The sequence below is a fragment of the Prunus avium genome, chromosome 1, assembly GCF_965620075.1.
Source record: "Prunus avium chromosome 1, drPruAviu1.hap1.1, whole genome shotgun sequence".
In the NCBI taxonomy this organism is placed as follows: domain Eukaryota; kingdom Viridiplantae; phylum Streptophyta; class Magnoliopsida; order Rosales; family Rosaceae; genus Prunus; species Prunus avium.
In genome coordinates, this window is record NC_142284.1 from 50,291,497 (window position 1) to 50,308,431 (window position 16,935).

At 37.7% G+C, this 16,935-nt stretch overlaps 3 protein-coding genes and 1 non-coding gene across 5 annotated transcripts; 3 read left to right on the forward strand and 1 right to left on the reverse strand.

Moving 5' to 3' along the window:
• The first annotated feature begins 2,192 nt into the window (after nucleotides 1–2,192).
• On the forward strand, nucleotides 2,193–8,618 carry ACA1 (autoinhibited Ca2+-ATPase 1). 2 transcript variants are annotated; one of them, XM_088244042.1, is made up of 7 exons: nucleotides 2,193–2,590; nucleotides 3,560–5,683; nucleotides 6,118–6,276; nucleotides 6,774–6,945; nucleotides 7,052–7,350; nucleotides 7,700–7,967; nucleotides 8,369–8,618. In XM_088244042.1, the coding sequence occupies exons 1-6, from the start codon at nucleotides 2,417–2,419 to the stop codon at nucleotides 7,937–7,939; spliced, it is 3,168 nt and encodes a 1,055-aa protein (XP_088100168.1). In that variant the 5' UTR covers nucleotides 2,193–2,416; the 3' UTR covers nucleotides 7,940–7,967; nucleotides 8,369–8,618. The 2 variants fall into 2 exon arrangements, with proteins under 2 accessions (XP_088100168.1, XP_021832591.1); XM_021976899.2 differs by lacking the exon at nucleotides 8,369–8,618 and having other exon boundaries at nucleotides 2,195–2,590; nucleotides 3,560–3,614; nucleotides 3,732–5,683; nucleotides 7,700–8,234.
• Nucleotides 8,619–9,096: 478 nt separating this feature from the next.
• On the reverse strand, nucleotides 9,097–11,353 carry LOC110772486 (cyclin-D5-1-like). The gene is made up of 5 exons (XM_021976926.2): nucleotides 10,526–11,353; nucleotides 10,321–10,407; nucleotides 9,929–10,211; nucleotides 9,672–9,805; nucleotides 9,097–9,536 (listed from the first exon to the last, which is right to left on the reverse strand). The coding sequence occupies exons 1-5, from the start codon at nucleotides 10,769–10,771 to the stop codon at nucleotides 9,495–9,497; spliced, it is 792 nt and encodes a 263-aa protein (XP_021832618.1). The 5' UTR covers nucleotides 10,772–11,353; the 3' UTR covers nucleotides 9,097–9,494.
• A 954-nt stretch (nucleotides 11,354–12,307) lies between these two features.
• On the forward strand, nucleotides 12,308–15,834 carry SAT32 (interferon-related developmental regulator family protein / IFRD protein family). The gene is made up of 13 exons (XM_021976914.2): nucleotides 12,308–12,673; nucleotides 12,942–13,113; nucleotides 13,344–13,424; nucleotides 13,570–13,652; nucleotides 13,741–13,856; nucleotides 13,976–14,086; nucleotides 14,166–14,275; nucleotides 14,398–14,707; nucleotides 14,785–14,862; nucleotides 14,965–15,015; nucleotides 15,152–15,241; nucleotides 15,387–15,464; nucleotides 15,588–15,834. Exons 1-13 carry the CDS (start codon nucleotides 12,664–12,666, stop codon nucleotides 15,633–15,635), a joined length of 1,338 nt encoding a protein of 445 aa, XP_021832606.1. The 5' UTR covers nucleotides 12,308–12,663; the 3' UTR covers nucleotides 15,636–15,834.
• A 909-nt stretch (nucleotides 15,835–16,743) lies between these two features.
• On the forward strand, nucleotides 16,744–16,817 carry TRNAN-GUU (transfer RNA asparagine (anticodon GUU)). The gene has a single exon. It is a non-coding gene; the product is annotated as a tRNA-Asn (tRNA).
• Nucleotides 16,818–16,935: the final 118 nt, after the last annotated feature.

Here is a 16,935-nt window from a genome sequence, read left to right on the forward strand (position 1 = left end):
ATCATGGATGACGCATGTGACCTATTGAGGAAGACATTCGTCGGCATCTCCTAAGCACATAAAATCTCCTGACTCATGTAATTAGACTAGATTAAAGAGACAAAGAATCTTAACTTATCAAACGCTATAATTTAGAAATGTGATAGATTATGGCCTACACTGCACGCGTGCATTGGTAAACATATGTACGTCCACACATTCTTGGATATCTAATTGCAAAGATTGTGGGGTTTCCATTTTGTTGTCTGCTTAGTTTCTCATACTGTTCTATCTATTATGTGACAATTAAACATTTGACTTTTGTAATACCAATCTAAACACAATAGGGCTGCAAGTTGGTTCCAGAAAAAGTTCGAATTTGTACAGACTTGCATTGGATTCACTTCGTTTACACTCGATTAAGAAACAAGCCAACTTCGACTTGGTTTGCTCGACCCTTATCTTATAAGAAGCTTGCAAGGATGTATTAAATAATTATTTTCAAAGTGATTCTATCCAACAACAAAATGAGAGAGCATTATTGTGCTTATTTTTTTTTCTTTCATTTTTTCAATTATATCTTAACTATTATTATTCACTATTTATCATTAAAGCTTTGTCGAGTACTAATAATATTTGGCTTTACTCAGCTAGTTTACATACTCATAGGTGTCTATAATATTTGTACTTTCGTTTTATGAAATTAATACCTCATTTATTTGAATTAAGGAGGCGGGCCAGTAGATTCAAAATTTCGAAACTAGGGCTCTAGGCCTCGACTGAAAAGAGCAATTTGAATGGCCCCTCTGCAACTTGGGCCTGGGTGGGGTCTGATTTTTAATACTAAATGATAAAAGTCAACGTCCAATCCAAGTAAAGAAATGGGTTTGGTTTGCGAAAAAATACAAATGGGGGTTTGTCTTGCACATGGGCTTTTAGCCCCCTTTTGGGAAATGGGGCTTATCCTGAAATAAATCGCGAAATTGCAAGGAAACATCACGGGAATGCCTGCACGAGCACGACAATTGAAAAAGGCATTGGGGACCCACTCAGTCACTCACACGACACAACAATCTTCCATATTAAGCGTTTTCTCCACCACTTCGGTTGCAGGCTTGCAGCTACTTTATTCTTATTGCCGGCTTTAGACAGTCTTCTTTGCACAAATTACATGTGTACAAGATGAAAAATGTTTATAACACTTCAATCGATGGACCGTACATCTTAATGTATGTTAATTTCAGCACAACAAGTTTGATTTTAATATGAAAATGATGTTTAACTGCTATTCTACTAGTCTTGCTCTTGGTTAGAAAAATTATGATGAGTAAATATAAGTGGTTGAACTTGAGAGCACCTTTCCTAAGCCCGAGTTATTGTGATGGACCCTCTCTCATTCAATATTCAATATTGTATTTTGTCAGGAAAATGTCAAAAAGAAAATACCTTTTATTTGTAATTGTTTGTACTTGTACATAAATGATTTTGATAAGAACTTAGATATATTTAGTCATATATCCATTCTGAGCACTAATAATATAGATAAACTCTACACCATTTAATTTCTATTAACAAACCCAAAGAAAACCCAAAAAATGATAGCTGACCCTATTGAATTTAGTTTTGATTATTAAATTACTTTAATACTCTATTGAGTGTTTTGAGTTTTTTTTTATGAAGTTTTGAGGTTGGGTTTGTTTCAAGATATTAATGATAGTTTTGTAATTTAAAAGAAGGTAAAAGTCTTTTTGTTATATTAAAAATGGACTTTGGGTGTGTTTCTAAAATTCATTTTATATATGATTTTTTTATTTATAATTTGAACTCATACATTGGATATAATAGTGAATCTCCCAAGAATTTATCCTGTAAGATGCTTTCGATTTCAGGGAAGTGTGTGTGATTATTTGTCCCATCCTCGGCCATGTGATCCTCCATTATGGCTCGTACAGACAGATCTCACTTATGCTGCCTACGCATTTTAAAATGGGAGGGACCACACCATAAAATAACAAATAAATAAAAGCGTTATGGGCCCCATCTCCGTTTACACTTTTCGATACCCTATAACGCGCTTCAAGTCCACCACCAACCAATCAACAGCATTTTAAAAAAAAATTCAAACCAATTACCCCTCTTCGACGCGGACTCACGCGGCAAACGATATTTTTGTTTTTTACTCTCTCTCTCTCAAGGGTCAATTCTGGTCTTATTTTTCATTTGAATTTGAAAAAGAAAAAAATCAAAATCAAAACAGAGACTAAAGACTAAAAAAGACGATTCGAGTTACTGTTGGTAAAAGTTTTTGTTCCTCTGGTTCGGCCTGCCTTTTGATTCTTTGGTGGTGTGTTTGAGTAAAGGCTAGGGTTTCTGTGTATAAAATTGTGTATAGAAGAAGAGCCGGAGAGGTCGCGTTTGGTGAAGCTGCGAAGCTGAGATGGAGAGCTATTTGAATGAGAACTTTGATTTGAAGGCGAAGAACTCGTCGGAGGAGGCGCTTCAGAGATGGAGAAAGCTCTGTTGGATTGTGAAGAATAAGAAACGGAGGTTCCGCTTCACTGCTAATCTCCCCAAGCGTTTCGAGGCTGAAACTATTCGACGCTCCAATCAGGTTTAAATCGCTTTCTATTTTGTTTTTTTGCTTCCTTCTTTTTCTTTTTTCCAGCTAATCAGTCCTTATGATTGATTAGTTGTCTTTGATCCAAAAGGTACTTACCATACTTGTAAACGACTGCTAGAAGTCTAGAATAGATCAAATCATTAATCTGAATTTTAAATTAATTAAAGTTCCATTCCTGCGTACTTGTAGATTTACATTTGAGTTATTTGCATGCTTAACAAAATCAAATCCACACAGATATGGAAAGTTGAGGCACATCTCGAGCAACGTATTTTAGATGTAAGGAAGAGTGAAAAGATTTCGTTATGGGGATGATATATTATTCGAAATTTGAGATCATGTATTCCAGGTGGACGCTGAATTATCCTTGCTGTTAACAGATCCAGTTGTCCTGCAAATGTTATTATTTTCAATCACAGCTTGAACAAGTTGCCATTTGGTGTTGTCGGATTTCACTGAATGTTGAACCATGTGGAAATGGAAAATCCTGAGCAAGTAACTTGCCACTGAATTTGGTATAGTGATATGGAGTGTGCTACGATGATGTTCCATAAGAGGACTCAAACGTTTATTGCTTGCATGACATGAGAATTTATTTTGGCTGGATGTCTGGGAACGTACTAAAGTCTTGAACAATATCATTTCCAGAACCATGCATGGTGAAAATTTTCAGTAATTCAGCTGCTTTAAATGATCTTATGCTGCATGTAAATGAATATAAGTTCAATTCCGCGGTGAACAGTAGTTACTGTATCATGAACTATGAAATTAAGGTCTACTATAAAACAAAGGAAATTAAGGTCTACTATAAAACAAAGGAAATTAAGGTCTACCATACTTTCTGTGGAAATATATATCTTACTGTCTTATAAAGGAAAATTATGTTTCTTACTGTGGACTTGGTTTTCTTTTTTTCTTTTTTGTTTTTTTGCATCCGTTCTTCTTCGGTTGAATTAATAGGAAAAGTTTAGAGTTGCAGTTTTGGTTTCACAAGCTGCACTTCAGTTTATCCAAGGCAAGAATCTTAACCTACTTGGTTCTAAAGTTGGCTATACGATGGTTATGTTTTTTCAAACAAGAGTTCTCTTTATGTTATCCATTTATTTAGTTTTCAACCGTCAAATGTGTGCAGGCTTAAGTTTTCTCAGTGACTATACTGTACCTGAGGAAGTCAAAGCTGCAGGGTTTCAAATTTGTGCTGATGAGTTGGGCTCGATTGTTGAAGGCCGTGATGTGAAGAAGCTGAGAATTCATGGTGGTGTTGAGACTATCACGGGCAAGCTTGGAACATCAAGTGTCAATGGAATTTCCACTTCTGAGCAATTGTTGAGTCAAAGAAAAGAAATTTATGGAATTAATAAATTCACTGAAAGACCATCACGCGGATTTTTTGTTTATGTGTGGGAAGCCCTTCAAGACACTACCCTCATGATACTTGCATTTTGTGCCTTTGTCTCTCTGCTTGTTGGGATAATGACAGAAGGATGGCCGAAGGGTGCCCATGATGGACTCGGAATTGTTGCGAGCATTTTGCTTGTTGTATTTGTCACTGCAACTAGCGATTATAAACAGTCCCTGCAGTTCAAGGACTTGGAAAAGGAGAAGAAAAAAATTACTGTTCAGGTTACTAGAGACGGGTTCAGACAGAAGTTGTCAATATATGATCTACTTCCTGGTGACATTGTTCATCTGTCTATTGGGGATCTGGTCCCAGCTGATGGACTCTTTGTTTCTGGGTTTTCTGTGCTGATAAATGAATCTAGTTTAACTGGAGAGAGTGAACCGGTCAATGTCAATTCTGTGAATCCTTTCCTCCTATCAGGAACTAAAGTTCAAGATGGATCATGCAAGATGCTTGTGACTACTGTTGGAATGAGAACCCAGTGGGGTAAACTGATGGCTACCCTCAGTGAAGGAGGAGATGATGAAACTCCCTTGCAGGTCAAACTAAATGGTGTGGCAACCATCATTGGGAAAATAGGCCTGTTTTTTGCTGTTGTGACATTTGCCGTATTGGTTCAAGGATTGTTCAGCCGCAAGCTTCAAGAAGGATCTCACTTGATATGGTCTGGAGATGAAGCATTGGAAATCTTGGAATTTTTTGCCATAGCTGTTACAATTGTTGTTGTTGCTGTTCCCGAAGGCTTGCCTTTGGCTGTGACATTGAGTCTTGCTTTTGCCATGAAGAAGATGATGAACGATAGGGCACTTGTCCGGCATTTGGCTGCTTGCGAGACAATGGGATCAGCCACAACTATCTGCAGTGACAAGACTGGGACACTAACTACTAACCACATGACTGTTGTGAAAGCTTGCATTTGTGGGAAAATCCAAGACGTGGGAACCTCTAAAGGAGCTTCTAACTTGTCCTCTGAAATTCCTGATTCATCTTTTAGAGTTCTGCTCCAATCTATTTTTAACAACACAGGAGGAGAAGTTGTTACAAACAAAGATGGAAAGATTGAGTTATTGGGAACACCCACTGAAACCGCTATTTTGGAATTTGGGATGTTGCTTGGAGGCGATTTCAAGGCAGAACGACAAGCATCAAAGGTTGTGAAAGTTGAGCCCTTCAATTCTCTGAAGAAGCGAATGGGTGTTGTTCTAGAGCTTCCTGAAGGTGGCTTCCGTGTGCACTGTAAAGGTGCATCTGAAATAGTTTTAGCTGCATGTGACAAATTCTTGAGTCCAGATGGCAAGGTTGTTCCCCTTGACAGAGCATCCATCGATCTTCTGAATGGCATCATTGAACGATTTGCTAGTGAAGCCCTTAGAACTCTCTGCCTAGGGTACATGGAGATTGGAAACGAGTTCTCTGCTGAAAGTCCTATTCCTAGCTCTGGGTATACATGTATAGGCATTGTGGGTATCAAGGATCCAGTTCGTCCTGGTGTCAAGGAGTCTGTTGCGATTTGTAGGTCTGCTGGCATTACTGTCAGGATGGTAACTGGAGACAACATAAACACTGCAAAAGCAATTGCAAGAGAATGTGGAATTTTGACTGATGGGGGTGTGGCAATTGAAGGCCCTGAATTCCGTGAGAAGAGTGAGGAGGAATTACAAAAAATTATTCCAAAACTTCAGGTGCATTTTCTTAGCTTTTTAAAAGACACTTACGTAGAAACATGTATACCACATTTTCAAAAAATTCAGCTAGATGTGTCTCACAAACATTTAATTAATTAATTATACTTTTTAACTTAACAAGAAACCTAAGGTGTTAATTCTATTCAAATTCCCAATTCCTACTTTACTATTCTTGCACAGCTAATTACGGCGAATAATAAGATGTTACAAATCCATGTCTTTAGTGGGAAGTAGAGTAATAATGATGACAATTACTATATCAATGTGAAAGAAAATACATTATTTCTTTACTTATGGGTGAAAGCACGGCTCTAGAAAGTCATATGACAATAATTGAAGTAGAAATTTGCTTTACTATTCAAGTTTTGTAATTCCCTTTGACGAGAAGTGACTTTTCTGTTGACCACAATTTGATATTATCATGTGTTCAGGTAATGGCTCGATCTTCACCAATGGATAAGCATACCCTTGTAAAACAGTTGCGCACCACTTTTGAAGAAGTTGTTGCTGTGACTGGTGATGGTACAAATGATGCTCCAGCGCTTCATGAAGCTGATATAGGACTTGCAATGGGCATTGCTGGAACTGAGGTATTTACCAAGATGCTGCCCCTTTTTCTGTCTAGTAAAAGACTCTCTCTCATATCATTAAGTCACATTTTTAAGGACCACTTTCCTTTTTCTACATATAATATGCTGAAAGACAGCCAAATTGTTTGATTGATACTTTTTGTTTATAGGAAGGTTCAATCCCTGTAGTTTTCTTGTGCCAGTAAGCCTATTTTGTTATGTTACGAACATTCAATTCAGGTAGAATTTGATTTGAAATTGTAGTTGTACAAATCAGAGCTCCATGATCTTATTACTGACTTTGGATATCAGAAGAATTCACTAGGGTTGCAAAGTGGTTGTCATAAGGGTAAATAATATTGGATTAGATATGGATAATGCAAGAAAGAAGCGACTCCTTTGCCGAAGGAAGTCTCTGTTTCTCTCTTTCTTTGGGGGTAGAGCTCCATATCCTTTAGTTTTTAGGTCAACTTGAACCTTTTTGACATTAAGGTAATTAACCATTTGCATTATCTCAGGTGGCAAAAGAAAGTGCTGATGTGATAATTTTGGATGATAACTTCTCTACAATTGTGACAGTGGCCAAATGGGGGCGTTCAGTTTACTTAAACATACAGAAGTTTGTTCAGTTCCAGTTAACAGTCAATGTTGTCGCCCTTGTTGTTAACTTTTCTTCAGCCTGTTTAACCGGTAAGCAGACTGCGATATGTTTTCTTTCTTATTTATATTTCTTTTTCTTTCTCATGACAATCCTTTAATGTTTAACTTTTGTCTTGGGTGTTGACAATGCTCCTAGGAAATACTCCCCTTACTGCTGTTCAGCTTCTCTGGGTCAACATGATCATGGACACTCTAGGAGCCCTTGCATTAGCCACAGAGCCTCCTAATGATGATTTAATGAAGAGAACACCGGTTGGTAGGAAAGGGAACTTCATCACTAATGTGATGTGGAGGAATATCATAGGGCAGTCTCTGTATCAGTTTGTGATAATATGGTTTCTACAGACTAGAGGAAAAGAAACCTTTCATCTGGTTGGCCCAGATTCTGATTTGATTTTAAACACCCTTATTTTCAACTCATTTGTGTTTTGCCAGGTAATCATGAATCATCAGGCGTTTGACTTAATCATATTGTGTTTATTAATGAATCGGAGTATTGGAAATGCTAGGATTCAAATTCGGAAAATGATACTCATCCATAAGCCTAAGGGCTTATGCATGCATGCAGTACTTTATTATCACTGCTGTCATTAGGAGAGTAATTTCCATATACAGTGTTGACTAATTAGCCCTGTTACTGTAATATCAAGTAATAATTGCAGCATGCCGGTGGATATGATGGCGAATATCTTGCAAATTTGGATAGGGAATAAATGCAGCCCCCATCTTATGCTGATAAGGATTTGCTTAGAGTATTTACTTCCTACTCTGTGCCTTCTTTCAGGTTTTCAATGAGATCAGCTCTAGGGAAATGGAGAAGATAAACGTCTTCAAAGGGATATTGCAGAACTATGTGTTTGTGACTGTGCTTTCATGCACTGTTATCTTTCAAATCATAATCATTGAGTTCCTGGGCACGTTTGCAAGCACATCTCCTCTAAGTTTGCAGCAATGGTTCGTGAGCGTTTTACTTGGGTTCCTTGGCATGCCGATTTCAGCAGCTCTGAAATTCATCCCTGTGTAATGAAACAGATCAATCAAAACTTGAAAAGGTACTTGACGACTTGCCGATGGATGGAGGTTTTGTTTGTGGGATCATTTCAAAGATCATTATCATTCTTTTGATACTGTAATATCATTCATATAAGGGGGTTTTTATTTTATTTTATAATTTGGGCTCCTATATTGGGTATAATAGTGAATCTCCCAAGATATAATATCCTCAACTTCTGAAAAGAGGTCAGTTTTTGTAAACCTGATGTGTGATAGCTGTTCTAACTTCTAACTATTGAAACGTTTAAGGATTTAGTTTGCGCTAACAGATGTTGATCCTGCAGTTCATTCTTGCCATTGCTCTTGTTATTGCCTAATACCGCCTTGCCTTATATGCTATATTAGCATATAGACACCACTGTTTTCTTAGTAGGCCATCGTGATTGCATATTTTGTGCAGGTGCTATTTTCTCTGCCTCGAGGCCTCTTCAAAGTAGCGCACACGTGGTACCAAAGGATTGGAGTCGATACGAGCGATTGTAAAAAATTTCTCTAGTTCTAACTAGCATGATATCAGAACCACCAAGTGGGAAAAGTAAAATATCAAATAAAATGCAAGTCTAAATTATTTTTACGTGTAAATTGAGATTATATAGACCCTTGGTAATTCAGCTACAGTCAAAGATCAAAGATGCTATTTTTCTAGTTTACCAAGTTTTGGCAGCACGACTATCAACTCTTTTGGCCATTCAAAAAATAAAAAAACATTAACGACTATGATATGCCATGCAATCTGTTTATTTTTTATTTTTCTGTTGTACATGAAAGGGTAAAAAGAAAGTGTAAAACTGTAAAATTTCTGAACAGCAGCCCATAACTTAAGACAGGTAATTTTTATTTTTTGGCTTATGAGGTTAAGACTGGTAACTTTAGTTTCAAAATATAATATACGAGGATAACATTTTTTGCTATTCCGGTTAATAACACAATGACACATGGAAAAACTATCTCATGTATCATTGTGTTATTGACCGAGAATTCCCATTACCAAAAAGATATTTTCGTTTCGATGACACCTCAGCAATGCATAGCTAAGCCAACCCCAATGTTTTCAAAGAAGAAAAAGAGCAGGGCCCGCCTCAAAAGGCAATCCCCAAATATTCAAACAAATCTAATCACATTCACCTTTACAAAATTGTTTAGATGGCCAACATGCAACATAGAAGCATCAAATCACACAAACTAAAAAGTATTCCAAACATCCAATCAGAAACCCAAATCAACCCCCCTCCTCCGATAACCAAAACAGATATCTGAACCCAAGAATTATGAGTACCTAAAAATAAATAAAAAAGCAAAAACTCAAGAGTTAACAGCAACCAGCTCTGATCTGTAAATTTTCTTAAGGAAGCTGTTTCTGATCATCTCCAAATCATGACTAAGAACTATACACACTCTTTAAACCAATATGAAAACTACTAATTGTCGTATATGGTATTTACCAAAGTAGCAGAATCACTTCTCTGATGTAACTCAAGAATTTCCTACAATATCTACTGGCCTCCAAATTCTTTAGGTTAATTCGTCTATGGCACCTGCATTATCGTGTAATATGAATACACAGCTTCCTGTGAATAAGACAAACAAGTCCAAGAGGACCAAGAACATCGATCAGAATCCAATCTTTGATTTGTTTGATGCAACAAACAACTAATGAGGAAATGACTTCTATAGTTTTATTTAGAAAGGAAAAAAAGACTCACAGTTTCCAGGAAGTACAATTCAGGAATGGATGTTATCTTGGCTTCCAATGCTTCTTGTGCTAAGTTCTGATCCACTGCCATCAATGTGGCGGCAGCTGCTATGGCAGATGGTCGATGATGCATTAAATGAATCTCTACATTAATTAACAAACGTAATAATTAATACATAATCACCATCTAAATCAACCCATAAACAAAAAAATTAATCGCATGCATGATTCAAACATAAATGTTCATGGAAATAGTAATAGAAATACCTGTCATTATGGAAAGGAGCCGTTTTTCAATCCCGGATTTTAGACCTGGTGGAGATTCTTGGCACAACTTTGCGATGAAGTTATCAAGAAACGCAAAGGGTGTGATTAAATTCATCTTCCATTTCAAGACTACCAATACCATAAGCTCCATTTTCTTAATATTTCTGCCTTGGAATTCGAGTGTGTATTGTGAAAGTGGTGGGCGGTTCATCTCCTCCATCTTTGCAGCCAATAATAGACATGCCACTGAAATCAATCTAACGAAAGCAGCTCTTTTTTTTTCCTGCAAACCATAAATAAAATCATTATCAACAGCAACCCATTTGAATGGCATTGTCAATTAAACTTGCATTGGTTGTTCATATCCCAAAAAGAAAGAAAGAAATTCTTACAGGGATGGCTTCCAGGGAAATGAACCGATCAAAGTATGTGATGGCCAAATATGCTGTTCTGGGATGAAACCCAAGAGCTCTTGTTCTCTGAAATTCAAGAAACACCATTAACATAAATATATTTCAATTCAATTCCAATTTCCAATTTGAAGCTTCATAAATGCAGTTCAATCAAATACAAGAAATGGGTTTGTTTGAGACTAACTGTTTGAACCCATGTGATAGCTTGCAAGCGAGCTTCTTGAACCCAGTCGTCAATGACCAAATCTTCATCCGTCCTGAACCCAAATGCGATCTCTTTGTCAATTAAGCTATGCAAGTGGGCTTCTTCCAACTCAATTTCGTTTTGATTAACGACTACGTTTACTTCTGCCATCTCTTCATCATCTTCATACAAAAAGCTCGGATCTTCATGGCAATAAAGGTCTGGCGATGAAGGATCTCCGTTCATTTTTGTTTTCTCTGTTATTACATCCACGCAGAAAATCTAGTAGGTAGGAACAGAGTAAACAAAGCCAGAAACCAAATATTAAACCACGGAACCCAAAGATTTGGAGAGAGAAAACGGTTGACCACCAAGACTGAATAGCACTCTCAATATATTTATACAGTGAAGTGAAAACAGAGAGGGAGAGAGGTTGAAATGGAGACGAAATGGGGCTCATTGTTTAGCAAGAATGCGACACCGTTTTAACGGTTACAGGCTCAACAGAATTGGGTAGTTGGGTATTTTTATCAATCAATTTGCATTGTCTCTGCAAGTTCTGTTTTTGGTTGTGGAAGATGAGGACTAAAAAGCTCGACTCAGAAGTGAGAAATCTGCAGACCCAAAAAAAAAAAAAAGGGAGTTTCAGGGCACGTGTGACGGGTTTGGGCCAATAGCAAGACTTCATGATAATCATAAAATTGGTTCTTATTCCATGAGAGCAGTTCACAGAGCTGATTAGACTGACCGACTTAAGCCATAAAATTAGGGTTAATGAACACTCATCATGTGCCAAAAACCTTTGGACCTCACCAACGGTTTTTTGGTTCTTTGAGGAAGACTTGTTGTTAAACTTAGACACAGATGTTTAGGAAGCTTTAGAGCCGCTCAAAATGCTTTGTTGCAGTTAGATTAGATTATCTACTTGACCTCCAAGTTAACCTAGCTGATTATTACTGTTAATTATTATTTTTATTTGGGTCTCCTCCAGGCAACTAGGTTTGATTAATGAAGTTAGATCCAAGTTTTCGGCAGACCCAACTTGAAATTCCAGCTAGCTAGCGTTCCAACATTTTTGAAATTATATGTATATCGACCTTTCTAGTTATATATATGGAAGTATAAAGATTTTTACTATTATAAATCCATGAGTTGTTTGTTTAGATATTAAAGAATTTTGCTAAAATCAATCGTTATCATCCATGATGAGACACGAATTTCACATGGAGTTACGGTTGGAATCATTCACGTTCGAGTGGGCGACTAATTGTGTGTAGCAGCTCAGTATCAACGGTCGTGATTATTCAAAGCAAACATTAGCCAAGGTAGCGTGTTGTGTTGTAGGAAGCAAGTCCTAGAATTTAAGCGACAACCACAACCACAACCTTTAACCAAATGACGACCCACCCGCCCTCCTGGAACGCTGCGTTTCAATTAAAGACTTTGATTCAATCGCGCCTAAAACTAACACAACGAAATTTTGATTCGAATTCAATCACGCCTACAATAAATCTAAAGCCCTAGAAGCTGGAACTTTCTTTCAAACCCCACGTGGCGCAAATGCTACACTTGTCTACGCGCCTCCTGGCGCCTTCCCACTCTACCAACTCGCTCGTCCTGCCGACATCGCCAAGTCCGAAACAACGTCATCTTATCACGAAGTGGATCAAATCAACGGATCAGAACTAACCACGTACTGACCCACACGATTGCTTGGAGCAGCGGTCCGCATGTTGCCCCCGAATATTCGATGCCATATCAATTGAATAATTCCCATTTAAGCAGAGAGAAGAGACAATAAACAAACTGCGGTTCGAGTTTTCGACCATTTAAGCTCCTCCTCCTCCCAAGTCCTAATCCAATTTGTCTCTCCCAGAAAGAAAAACCCCTCTCGCTCTATTTTTACCCTAAAATCAGATTCAAAATAAATATTACAAAACAACCCTAATCTTTTAATGGCTAAATTGTCCTCGGGATTTTCTGAATATCTGTTTTTTCTCGTCTCCAACCGATTCGATTTCACCCATCTTTTTATATTTTCTTTTTGGCAACGCTCTCCTTCTCAGATTCTCAGTCAGCCCTGTCATTTTTTCTGACGAAGAAACCATAGTCAGGAGGAGCCCTCGTACAACTCGCAGATGGGGAAGCGTAAGCCTTTCTAATTTCACCTTCTGGATTGTGTTGTGGTTGGATGTTAATTAGGGTTCCAGTTCAATTTCAGGTTTTGCTTACATCAATCTGATTGTTTGAGATCTCAAATTTGCATTCTATTCATTCCCTTTTGTTTTTGTTGCAACAATTTTGTTGATTCTAATGGTTTTTGGAGCTCATGATACATGGACGTTGCTTTTCGACCCAAAAAATTTACAATTGTAGAATTTCTGGTGCTGAGGTTTGTATGGATTGGCATTGGCAGGTAATTCTCAGCGTAAGAATGCGGCGTTGTTGGACAGCGATGATGATAATAGTAGTGTGAGTTCAACGTCGACCGTTCGCTCTGATCGTATGTCAGTGGCCGGGAATGAAGAAATGCAAGTGGACAAGGATAGTTTACTGGACCAAGCTGTAGATGCTTTGTATGAGAAGAGGTACTCTCTTTACAATTTTGTTGCTTTTAATCATCATGTTCTGTAATGATAATAATAAGAGAGAAGGGTGAAGAAGCTGGTTTGATTGTTGCCCATTTTGCTCATATATTTACTTTGTGTGAAGAAGCTGGTTTGGTTGTTGCCCATTTGGCTCATATATTTACTTTTTGTGAAGAAGCTGGTTTGACTGTTGCCCGTTTTGCTTATATGTTTACTTTGTGTATGTGAAGGGGTTCCACAAGAGAAAAAGCTCTGTCATCAATTATTGAAGCGTTTAATAGCAACTTACAGCATCAGTTTGTGGAAAAGAAGTAAGCCCGTGCATTCAATTATTTCCATTAATGCTCTTGAGGCCTAGGGATGCCTAGTTCTTACCTTATTGTGTTTCTCTGACACAATGTTGAGTCATTTTTTTTTAATACTATGATTCTTATACACTTATTTGGTGTTCCTCAGATTTGCAACTTTATTGCATCAGTGTCTGAATTGCATAAAAAAGGGTTCGTCCAAAGAGATATGTTTGGCGTCTCATGTGATCGGTTAGTCCATTACCCCTTTTTTGGCTCATTCACATTCTTTCCCCCCAGTACCAAAATCAGTTTTTAATCTTTTCATTTATGTTTGCAGGACTATTGGCTTTGACTGTCGGATGTGGGGACAATGCTAATGAAATACTGGAGGATTCACTACCTGTGATTTCGCAGGCTTTCAAATCAGGATCTGAAGCAACAAAGACATCTGCGGTATCTAAGATATTATGCCTTTTTAGTATTTAACTTCAATGGCTTTCTGGTGGTTGGATTATCCTGATGCTGGTCCTGCGTTCCTTGTTCTGAACAAACAATTTGGATTTTGTTCGCAGTTACTGGAGTGTTTAGCTATTATCACTTTTGTTGGTGGTAGTGACCCAGAGCAAACAGAAAAATCAATGCAAGTTATGTGGCAAGTGGTTCATCCAAAACTGAGTTCCAATGTAAGTATTCATGTTCCAGCTACTTTTCCAGAAAGTGTGTGAGCATGCTGTTGTTTGAGCTTACTTATCTATTTTTCAGGTAGTTGCAGTCAAACCCTCTGCCCCTGTAATAACCACCATGGTGTCTGCATGGTCCTTTCTTCTTACGACTATGGATGGGTGGAATCTTAATCCCAAAGATTGGCAAGAGTGAGTAAAACCTTAACTGGTGTCGCATTTAATTACCCTATTTCAGCATGGAAACTCATAATGGTTCGTAGATTGAATCATCCAAGTAATTTTGCCCTTTATTTTCTTGGCCAATAATGTAGGTCCATATCATACTTATCTAGTCTGCTAGACAAGGATGACCGGTCTATACGGATAGCTGCTGGTGAAGCTTTGGCTTTAATTTTTGAGCTAGGAATTTTAGAGAAGTTCTCTGCGGGAGCTAAAAGTTCAAGTGATAGCTCAACTGAAGAAGGAAATAAACCTCGGGAATATGTACATATACAAGGACTAAAGGCAAAAATTATTATTCAAGCCAGAAACCTTTCAGCTGAGGCAGGTGGTAAAAGTTCTGCTAAAAAAGATCTTAGCAACCAGCGGAATACGTTTCGGGATATCTTGGAATATTTTGAGGTATATCTAGATTCTTTGTATTAAAATAAATACTAATTGCATTGATCCTGTATAGTGATCTCATTCTTCAATTTTAGGATGGTTATTCTCCTGAAATTTCAATAAAGATTGGTAGTGAATCGTTACAGACATCTACATGGGCACAGATGATACAGGTCCTTCTCATCCTCTGCTTCTCCTCCCGATTTTTGTATTCACATTTTTATTTTGTGGATTGTTCAACTCATCAATTCTTTTCCATTTTGAAAATATTACAGTTGAACTTTTTGAAGCACTTTCTTGGAGGAGGTTTTATCAAGCACATGCAGGTTGCGGCTTTTCTCGACCTTCAATAATTTCCTTGTCATTTTCTGGGCAGTATTCATATCTATTTTTTATCGTCACATTATGTAATTCCTCTTTAGGTAAGCAAAGGCTAATTGATTCATAAATTTTCTGAAACAGGAAAACGAACTCCTTCAGGATGTTTTTGGATTCACTCCAAAGAAAAAGTATCTTTCAGATTCTGAACATCGTCTATCCAGTAGTGAAAAGGTTCGGTTCTGACTACTACACCAAATATAGTCTCCTGTTCATTCGATATTCTTGAGCTTTGCCGAGTTAGTAATATTTGCAGTTGCTTTGTTTAATTCTATCCGTTTGTTTGTTTTACTATAATAAATCCTATTCTTTGTTACAGAGGCTGTTTAGATCACCAAACTCAGTTGTCAACAAAGCAAGGACCCAGCAACTTAACAAACAGCGAATGTTATCAGAGGTATATATGCTTGTGAACAGTCTTCTTCTTCACTGTCACTGCAAGAACTCCAACATGCTTGCTGTTCATTGATCTTCATTCTACTTTCCTGCTCACTTTTTCTTTCTCGTCGTGTGTTTTCAGGGTAAAAATATTGGCCGCTTTGCAGCTAATATGGGGGATGATGCGTAGAAATGGACGTGGTTATATTGTTTTGCACCTATTTTTCGTCTCCATGCTGGTTTTTTGTCATCAGATTCCAAACAATTATGTCTCGTAGTCATTTAGTTGTTGGCGGTGGCGCCAAATACACATCGAATGGGTTACACTATCGTTTGTAACATTAAATTTTTTATGCGACAATGGCATTAATGAAGAAAATTATTTTATACATTGGATTTTTAATCTCTGATTTCTTGTTTTTTGAATTTGCGTTGATTATTTCTGAAGTTTACCTAAGGTAGTTTCAATTATGTATGGAAAGCGGAAATAGAGAAAAGTGTCTTATCAAATTACGAAAGCAGTTTAACAAATTAGTTTGTTCTCTTTTTGGCCTTGCAAGATTGATCTTCTATTCTATATGCAGCCTCGTGATCTAATGTCATTGAGTGGAGAATTCTGATATCGGTTTTTGTCTTTCTCATTACGTGACTAGTCATGTGATTAGATCGACACATGACCAGAAACCGCGAAGCACTCTTCCTTTGATTAGATTAACACATGGATGTATACGACGGGGAACCATTGAAATATACCATGGTTTTTCAGTTGTAAGCAGTGATGGACCTATTAAGGCGTAAGGAGGTGCAGCTGCACCTTCTATCGTTGGAAAAGTTATTGTAAGTGTTGCATATTGCATCTATGCTCCACCTGGGAGGTGCACTCTAGGTGTTCGATGAAAAACCTAAAAGAAGTTTGTCTGATGCTGCACTGCGCTGTGTTGTGTTGTGCTGCGCAACGAGCTTGTCTTCGTTTTTAAATCCTGACCAAAATTGCACCTCCGTTAAAAAATTCCTAAGTCCACCAGTGATTGTAAGCTAGTGTCATTGATTGAACTACTTGGCAGAGTTACTTGAATAGAGAGAGTGGAAGGTATCACTGTGCAGCTGAGTAGGAGAATTATCGAGATTTAAAGCATTGGCTGCACAGCCCTGATAAGTTTTGTGATTGGAATGCTTTGTGAATCTGAAATGTTCTGATTCATTCCCTAGTCTTCATCCCGAAACGGAAAAATAATCTACCGTCAGCAAGAAAAAGCTGTGGTTCAAAGAAATATACCACGCATTTGTTGTCGTGACGTGCTGGAGTAGCTCAGTTGGTTAGAGCGTGTGGCTGTTAACCACAAGGTCGAAGGTTCGAACCCTTCTTCTAGCGCGGTGTTTACCTTTTCTTTTCTTTTTATTTCATATTTTCATTTCCAATTTTCCGCCATCCAAAATTCGTGGTACGCAGTGTTAACCTTTTCTTTCCTTTTCTTTTTTATTTTCATATT